The 10,000-nt window shown below is 36.0% G+C and overlaps 1 protein-coding gene across 1 annotated transcript; it reads left to right on the top strand.

The window, feature by feature from the left end:
- Positions 1–1,925: 1,925 nt before the first annotated feature.
- On the top strand, positions 1,926–6,231 carry hhex (hematopoietically expressed homeobox). The gene is made up of 4 exons (XM_079389859.1): positions 1,926–2,580; positions 4,650–4,828; positions 4,906–4,956; positions 5,923–6,231. The coding sequence occupies exons 1-4, from the start codon at positions 2,244–2,246 to the stop codon at positions 6,070–6,072; spliced, it is 717 nt and encodes a 238-aa protein (XP_079245985.1). The 5' UTR covers positions 1,926–2,243; the 3' UTR covers positions 6,073–6,231.
- The last annotated feature ends 3,769 nt before the right edge of the window (positions 6,232–10,000 follow it).

Raw genomic sequence — 10,000 nt, 5'->3', positions numbered from 1 at the left:
GAATCTAGAACCCAAAGAACATGCGTTTGGAGGAAGGTTCACATACTTATGAACAAATGTTCTCCTAGTAACGCTAATAGAACGAGCAATGGGTTAAGTTCTCTAGTCTTTAATTATGATCTCAAAACAATATTATTAATAAAACTTTTGTTTTAGCAGGAGATTTTTTAAATGTTGCACTGAGCGCTTAGAGAACATTCCTAATGTAACAAATGTAACATTAATGTTTGTAAAATGATCAACATTCACATAACCAAGAAAGACGTTTTTAAAAATGGATGTTTTGAACGATTCCACAATCTTTAAGTTCTAGTGTCTGGTTTTTATCATATTTTTAGGCCCAAAAGAGCAGAAATGAGCGCGTGTTGATTATTGTGTCAGCAGTAGTTTGAGATGATGATGATGATGATATGATGATGATGATGATGATGATGATAAGTGTTCCTGTCACTCATCATTATCTGTTTCCTTCTCGGTGTTCAGCTCTATTCGACTCTAATCAGCTGCTAATTGAAACTAACCGAGATCAATAGACTCTGATAAGAAGTGATCAGTTCGGACTTTTCTTATCAAATGACTGCAATGACGAAATGATATCAGAGCTACTGGAACACTTTATAAGTGCATTTCTGAGTAACGAGGATGATGAAAGTTCGTGATTATTGATGCGTTTAATCAAACATTCGGTGTCAGGAGCTGCTTCTCAAGGCCATTATTGGCTCCTTCAGAGTGAATGTGATGGAGTTTGTCCAGAATGAGCTCCACACGACTGTGACAGCAGATCAATTAACTGCAATGATTGGCCAAGCGCAAATATTAGCCTTTCATGCATGACATGCTTTCATCTGCAGGTGATATTAGTCGGATTTATCTGAGAAAGATCAGTCTGTGCTCCTGAGATGAGTCTTTCATGCATTACAAACCACTTCATTAGAACTGAACTGAAAGAAACCCCAACTATCTGTGTTCTGGGTAACCCTTACGGCAAAAAAAAATAAATAAATAAATCTAGCCAAAATATATATTTTAAATAGGTCCAAGGTCTATATGCTAATTGTAAACGGTGAAGCTCGGTTAAATATATTTTTGAAATAGAAAATATATTTGGTTTCAACCTTCATATACCAAAATATATTTCAGAATGTAGGTCTATTTCATCATCATTATAATCATTGTTATTATTATTATTATTATTATTATTTGTTCCTTGCTGGTTTTTATTCAAATGTTCACACGTGTTATAGACAACAAAGTTTTTCATCAATGCTATGTAATTTTTTATTTAAATATATAAATACTTTAAACATAGCCTATATTTATATTTTTCACAAATATTTTCAAAAATACATAAAAAAAGACCAACAAATATATTGGTAGAAAAATATTTACATAGGCCTGTTTTGAAACATATTTAGCAAAATGTGTATTTTGTGTGTAGAAGGTATTCGAACATTTAACCAACTTGTCCCCATTCGTTTTAATATCAGAATGCTTTGATTGCCAGTGAATGTGGTTTTTTAAGTAATTTCTTAAAAGTTTTGGCTACACAATAGCTATTGAATTTTGCCAAATAGATATTAATTAAATACTATTTTATATTCTAGCTGTTTTTTTAGACATGATCTTTAAAATCAAAGACATTACTACTCGTTCATATTTCGTAACTTTATTTTTTTATAATTTATTGCACAAAATAGCATAAAAATAAAATCACAAAATCTTTAAATAATTTCTAACATAGACGAATAACCGGAATACAATCTGAATAAAGTCATAACATCTGTTTTTATCCATTTAACTTCTATTGATTTGATCCATTATTCATTTCTATAATTAATTCTACAATTTCAGCTCGCTTTTTCATAAATAGGTTTACTGAATTTAATTTTAATTTTTTTAACTTATTTTTTTTTTTATTTGAACAGGTTTATAATTATTACTATTTTTATGAACAATGTATAATGTCATGAAATGCTATTAAATTCGGCTTTAGGTTTAGTAATGTGTCTTAAATGAAAGTGAGATTGAATCCTGCTTCATGATTGTGTGTTTAATCAGGTGCATCCTGACTTTCCTCCTCCTCAGGTTTCTTCTTTCTTCTCCTTCATCTCATTCTTCTCAGAGAGCCAATCAGAGCTCGCACCTGCAGGAAGTTTGACCCGTTACTCTCCTCCCTCATCAAACATCATCAGCTCCCTCACTAGTGACCTCCCGCTTTCGCTCATCGCAACCTGACGAACTGCATGGAAGCAGAAGTCACCAGAGGTTCTCCAGCCATGCAGTTCCAGCCCTCGCACGCTCCTTTTTACGCGCCGACGCCCGCGCCGCCCGCTCACCCGACGCCCTTCTACATCGAGGACATTCTGGGCAGAAACGCGTCCGCGCCTGGCCCGGTGATGCCCACGCCGACCCTGCCGTCTCCAAACTCTTCGTTCACCAGCCTGATCCCGTCTTACCGGACCCCGATCTACGAGCCCACGCCGATCCACCCGGTTCTGTCGCAGCAGGCGCTCGCTTACGCGTCCATCTACCCGTTCCAGCGAGACTTTACGCACGCGCTGATCCGCCACGACCCGCTGGGTGAGAGCCAGACTCATTTCTGTCCTGTTTCGATCTAAACCAGAGCTGCTGAAGAGCCTCATGAAAATGCTTATCAATAGCACGATTTTCTATTTCTATTTGGCGTCCTATTAATACAGTAAAGAGTGTAAAGGGTGTATGTTAGTGCCTTAAAGCTACATATTAGTGTCTCAAATGCTAAATTAGTATAGCTTTTAAGATTACCGTTCTGGTGATAGATTTTGTACCTTTTTTCTGAGAGTCTGCGAGTGGTTGAAGCTTTCGTTCAATATTAAACATCTGACTCCACGTCAACTGAATCTGGTCAAAAATCTTTTTTAGAAATATGTGTGCGTAAAAGAGAAAGCCGACGTGCATTTATATTGTGAAACTGTGCCTAAAAGTTGGTGTGATTTGGACATAGAAAGCTGAGCTTCATGAGGTCTGTTTACCAACAGCTCATGTGGTTAATAATATCAACCAGACTGACCTGAAGAGGAAGCTCTTCTTGATTTCGAAACTGCAGCTCAAAGCGCATTTCTGTGACCCTGCTGCTCTAAACGAGCGTGAATTCGGATCGTGTTCCAGATGCTGGGCTCTCAGGAAGCGTGCTGGCTGAGGAAGACTCTGCTGATCTTCCTCACATGTTGTCGGTCTGAGGTTCAAACTGCCTGTGCTCAGCAAGCCCTGACCCTTTCCGTTCATTCCGGAAATCTTGAGCTCTCGATAGGAGTAAATGTGCTTTCAGAAGCTGTGAGATGTTTTCCTGGAGCAGGACTCGTGCACGCTGCTGATTATTTTATCCACATCCTCAATACACACATATTCAGGAAACACTCGACTTCTGATAGCCGGGATCCGTTTTTTTACGGATTGTTCGTTTCCTTTCATTGAGCTGCACCTCTTTAACTGCAAACACAACTCTACACACCTCACGGAACTTCATAATAACTCTATACTCGCGCTTCAGCTGCATGCTTTTTAAACTAAACAAATGCATATAGATCAGTTTTATTACTGCAAATATGATTTGTATTAATATGGCCTATATCATCTATACATTTATATTTAATAATATATTCATATCTTTATTGATGCCTTAAAAAGTCAAAAAGAAATCACAATGCTGCCAAGTTTATTACACCATTTGAATTTCATTACTGTTAAATAAAATAGTTTTATGAATTGCACAAAATCTGAAGTTTTTATTTAAATGTGACACGTGAATGTATTTTCCTAAATGCTTTTTCAAAATATAATTATATTTTCAGAAAATGGCCAAAAATAAATGGGTGGAAAATACGTTATGCGTAATACATGTATGTTTTTGGCCATATGTATATATATATATATATATATATATATATATATATATATATATATATATATATATATATATATATATATATATACATATAACCTGAATTGGCCCTATATATGTATGTTACATTTAACATTTCTGTTATTCTTAAAATAATATTTATTATTAAATTATTATTTTTATGCTGTAAAATATTTCTACGACATAGGATTGTACATTTAAATATTTAAAATAAGTATCTAATTTCCTGAAAATTTAATTCTAAATCTATTTTTAAAATAGATTAAAAAAAAGAAAAGATTTAGATTTCGGATGATTTCCTGAAGGCCTGAGCACGTGTCCATCTGAAGGTGATGCATCGGGTTTTTTCAGGCGGGATGAATCGCAGCTTCCTCTGTGTTTGTGAGGGCATTAGACGGATGTTCACCCCATTCACCAGATTAACCAACAGGAAACACATTGACGGAAATTTTGCCATAGTCCTTCTGCTCATAAACTCCAGCTTTCAGCGGATGTTCGAGCTGACAGACAGACAGAGAGATTCCGACACACCAAACACATTAATCACCTTCAGCCTGAAGATCTGCAGGAGTCAAACTCGCTCTTTATTTGCCCGTTTATTCCTGATGTGATCATCACAACCAGATATTGACTTTATAATACGCATCTACCCCACAATCCTAATCCTACCCATTGCGTATCATATGCACGCCAAAGGTCATTTCTGCGTATAAATGCTTCATCACACTTATCGATGTGTGTTCTGCAGGTAAACCTCTGCTGTGGACGCCGTTCATCCAGCGGCCGCTGCACAAGAGGAAAGGAGGACAGGTTCGCTTCTCCAACGACCAGACCATCGAGCTGGAGAAGAAGTTCGAGACGCAGAAGTATCTGTCTCCTCCGGAGAGAAAGAGACTCGCCAAGATGCTGCAGCTCAGCGAGAGACAGGCGAGTCATCACCAGCTGCATTCACTCATCTCTCTCTTCAGCAGTCAAACATCTTTGATTCTTTATGTCTTCTGCAGGTCAAAACCTGGTTCCAGAACCGTCGGGCCAAATGGAGGCGATTGAAACAGGTGAGAATCTGCTCTTAATACACGTCAAACAGTCGATTTTATTATTGTAATAATTATACTGAATCCGAGGCTATATGTGCTATTATAACTATCCATAATAATCAGGATTTCTGACGTTTCGTTTGAACATTTACAGCAAACACAACTAAATCAACCAAAACACGGATCAAATAAATAAATACACTTTATATATGAAGGTTTTACACTTTTAAAGTGACTTTAATCTTAAGAAAAACAGCTTTTTATTGTTGTACTATTTATTTTGTTATTTTATTACACTACAAATGATTTTTCGAAGTACAATAGAGATTAGTTTAGTGTCGTGCGTTTTACAAGAAAATATTATTTCGGTCTTTTATCAAATGTCTCGCTTAATTTAATGCGTTACTCGCCGTTTCTTTGTTTTTGTGAAATTTACTTGCGATTTCTGCGTGAAAATCGTTTCTACATTTAGCCTATTTATCTGTTTATTTATTTATTGTTATTTAATTATCCTGTTAATTCGTTTTGATCGCTGCTTTATAACAGCGCATTAAATAAATAAATCAATAAATCAGTAAAAAATAAAACGAAATAAAATGTATAACAAAATATAAATACGAAATAAAGTTTAAAACTTTTTTTTTAATGCCGTAAAATAATTGTACTATAGGACTGTATCATGTTTTTCTGCTATCTTAAAAGAAACATATTTAAAGATTTTAATAATTATCTAATTTGCTGAATATTAAATTCTAGGCTAAATAATAGGCCTATTTTAGAATAGGCTATAATATTAATATAGCCTAATGTTTAGAATTCCTAGAACATTTCTATAATATTTATAATCTCTTTTTTTTTAAGTAAAAAAATAAAATAAAAATAGAGAGTGAAATTCACGCCGGTGTACGGCAAATAAAATAAATAAATGCCGCTAAATAAAAATCCCCAAACAGCATTTGATATTGACATGATTGTGTGAAACAGGAGAATCCTCCGAGCGGTAAGAGAGATGTGGAGGACTCTGGCGAGCAGAGAAACTCGGACAGATCGAGTCCAGACGTGATGCGCGAGTCTGAGGAGTCTGAGGAGTCTGACCAGGAGCTGGACATCGAGGAGGAGAGCCCTCAGCTATGAGCCCAGGACCTCAGCACTGTACATACTGTATCATACTGTACATTTAGAAGCACAATTAACTTAATGGATGTGTAGATTTCGATCCAAACCTGTATCTGGTGTCTCGTGGGAAACTGTGTAAATATTTTGTGTCAGTCAATAAACAATATATTGGCGGTAAAATATCTGTCTAATTTGCCTTTTTAATGCATAATTATGCATCATTCATATTTCTAAAAGATGAAGGTTTTATTATTTCCACATTCAATATTAAATGTGAACCTTAATTGTGACCCAGGACCACAAAACCAGTCATGAGGGTCAATTTTTGGAAATTGAGATGTATGCATCATCTGGAAGATGAATAAATAATCTTTCCATTGATGTATGGTTTGTTATGATAGGACAATATTTGTCTGAGATACAACTATTTGAAAATCTGGAATCTGAGGGTGCAAAAAAATCTAAATATTGAGAAAATCTCCTTTAAAGTTGTTCAAATGAAGTTCTTAGCAATGCATATTACTAATCAAAAATTAAGTTTTGATATATTTATGGTAGGAAATTTACAAAATATCTTCATAGAACATGATCTTTACTTAATATCCTGATTTTTGTCATAAAAGAGAAATGTATAATTTTGATCCATACAATGTATTGTTGGCTATTGCTACAAATATACCTGTGCTACTCATGACTGCTTTTGTGCTGCAGGGACACAAACGGTTTCAAAGTGCATGATTCAACTGCTTACATTTTCAAAATTGTGTGTTGTGTTATTATTATTGTGTGTTTTATGAAAATAAAAAACCGAGTCAAAGTCTGTGAATTAGTGTCTGGTTTTGTAGGTTTGGTGTGTGCTTCTGCTGTTTGAGTGACAGCTTTCAGAAACTGTGTGACAAGGAGAGATTTAGTGTGGAAGCAGCATAATATGGCAGATGCTGTTTCCTTTAATCTGATGTGATGAAGAATGAGCATTAGATTTATCAGTGTTATTAGTCCTTTATCTGTTGATTCACAATGCTCTCATCATAGCAGATTATCTGTTAGTCATTAAAATCAATTAAACTCTATCACTTCCTGAATGAAACAACAGCACAGTTTGAGATCTGGAGCTCGGCGATCAGCGGCGTTATCGCTTCAAACAAGACAAACAGGCCTGAGTTTGTGCTAATGCTGTAGTTAATGATTGGACAGTGAGAGGATCCTGGGCGATGAATCACAGTGTTCTGTGCATCTGAGAGAGTTCAACAGCCCCGCAGCGGTGACAGTTTGCTCCAAAACCAACACCATGAGCATCGATTCGGCCTGAATTGAGAAATGCTTCACAAATCGTGATTCTGAAAAAAACAGCATGTGAACTGAACCTCTGACCGCAGACCCAAACACATCAGAAATCCGTCCTGAGCATGTCTTTACCTCTGAACACCAAGGGTTTTTATTGGCATTGTTGGTTCCATGAAGAAGCTTTTCAAATGTTCTTCACACTAATGGATCTTTCAAGAATTGAGGTTCTTTGAGGAAAACACTTCTTCTATGGCTTCGCTGCTGCAAAACATGCTTTTAAAGTCTTTATTTTTAAGAGTGCATGCAAACACCTTCTTAAAAAGTAAAAAAAATGTTGCCACCTAAACTTTAGATTCATTCATTTGTATTAGTTATATATTCTTTATCTTCCTGTTGTGTTCTGGTCATTTTGATGTGGAGAGGAATTTCTTTTTCCTGAAAATGCTAAAACTTTTATCATTGGACTTAAACCTGAAAATAAAAGATAATTAATGTTTTTTTTGTTTGTTTTGTTAAACAAACAGCACATGACTTGAGTGAACAATGAGTGAAAAATTGAAAAAAGAAAATTGCTTGTAAATCTCTCTGTGTTCATCAACAAATCTAAGAATCAATCTTATCTCTTTATCGATTTTTTTTATTTTAAATTAGCACAGGTTTTGTGTTTTGTGAAACAGCACTATTTGTGGATAATTTTCAGTCAAAAACTGGTGAATAAGCTCAGATCAAAAGAGGCCCATGACCAATCAGTTCCATTTGTGATACTATAGCTTAAGGAGAGATTTACAAGGCCTGTCATTTTAAATAAAGTGAAAAAAAGAACTATTTGTAAATCATTTTGGTGATATTCACCCAATAACCTGGTGCCTGAGCTCAGATCAATGAGGCAATCGATCAGCTCCATAAAGAAACAAAAAAACCTGTGCTAATTGAAAGAAAACTTTAGAAAAAGATTGAATCCCAGATTTGGTGATAATAGATCATAACAAGAAATGTATCATTTTTGACCATGCAGGACAAGGATTTTCAGAACAGCTAAAAAGCTTTTGTGACTAAGGCTGGAGGCTTTTCTTGTAGTTTTTGAAGAAACCCCAAATCTGAGACAAAAGTTACAGTTCAATAAAACAAAACTGATATCTCCATAAAGTCTCTTGAGCTAGAAAAGAGAAAATATTCAAATATGTTCTATGTTTTGTTAACATTCTCATTCAATTATGAAAATATTATTTCTCTATTTGTTCTCTGAAACATGTTTTTTTTTTAATGTTTTTTCTTGATTATATGAATGTTAAAGAAACATTCCATTTTGCAAACATTAGGGGAACGTTACATTTGAATGTAACATTTAAAATGGTTACATTAGTCTAACTTTTTTTAAAAATGTATCAGATCACCCTGATGGAACGTTCCATTAACACTAACTGACAACGTTACATGGGTTAACAGCAATATATCACTCCAAACTCATGCCCTATCCTCACAAACCCCCCTGACTGAGTATTTATGATCTGGAGCTGTGCTCACGTTTACAGAAGTCATTATTTTACAGCGCAGACAGTGAAGCAGAAGGTCTGACGGCGATATAAAAGCTCCATCTCCAGCTGAATTAGGCCTAATTGAAGAGCAAACAGCACACTTGAGTGAACAATGAGGCCTGAGTGATGTTTTCCCGGGCTGCCGGAGGAATCTTCTCCTCACCTGAAGGCCGCGAGCGCTGCTCCTGATGGACGGCGAGGGTCTCTCTGTCTCTCACAAATGCTCAAATATTGACCCGTCAGCCTGAGATACGTCCAGTGGCTCTGATAGTTTAATTGACAACAACTCTTGCTTCATCAGATCAATTAGCGCGGCTCTTTCAGGCCTGTTAGCTCTCATTACAGCGCTGCCATGTGTGTGTTTAAAACTCCAATCAGTCTTTTCCATGATGGCAGAGATTCTGGCCTCTTAATGGCTTGTTTGTTCCTTTTTGCTCGGGCAAACCTGCAGATTGCTTTTATGTGCGGCCGTGAACGAGCTTGTGAGACACGGCCTGATTTATTCATCCTGTGACTTAATGATACGTGATAACAAGGCTTCCATTAAAGATTCTGGATGCAGTGATTAGGCCTTTCCAAAGCAATTAGACTCTTCCTCTCAGCGTTTAAAGACAGAACAGTGAGTGAGAGTTTACTGAGGAAACATTCAGCTGTTCTGCCTTTGATCAACTCCATGAACTGTAATGAAGATCCTCTCACTGCAGAACTGCACAATGAAATTAGTCTGTAAACACAAGGTAGATAAGTCAGCCAGAGCATGACACTCACTATCAATCCAACTAACATTGAGGCAAGCTTCTCTCAAGGTTTCAAACAAACATTCTCCCACTAACGTTTTCTAGAACATTGGCTCAAAGTTATCCGGTCTTTACTGTAATAATGTCTACAAAACACATACACACACACACACACACACACACACACATAAAAAAAATATATATATATTATATACAACATTAATGGATATTTTTTTCTGAAACATTTTTGTCACATACAGCAAATATATATATATATATTTGTGTGTGTGTGTGTCTGTGTGTGTGTCTGTGTCTGTGTCTGTGTGTGTCTGTGTGTGTGTCTGTGTCTGTCTGTGTGTGTGTGTGTCTGTGTCTGTGTCTGTCTGTGTG

This window comes from Barbus barbus, assembly GCF_936440315.1.
Source record: "Barbus barbus genome assembly, chromosome: 32".
NCBI lineage: Eukaryota > Metazoa > Chordata > Actinopteri > Cypriniformes > Cyprinidae > Barbus > Barbus barbus.
The sequence above is the reverse complement of the archived record's forward strand: the minus strand, read 5'-3'. Positions and strand labels throughout refer to the sequence as shown.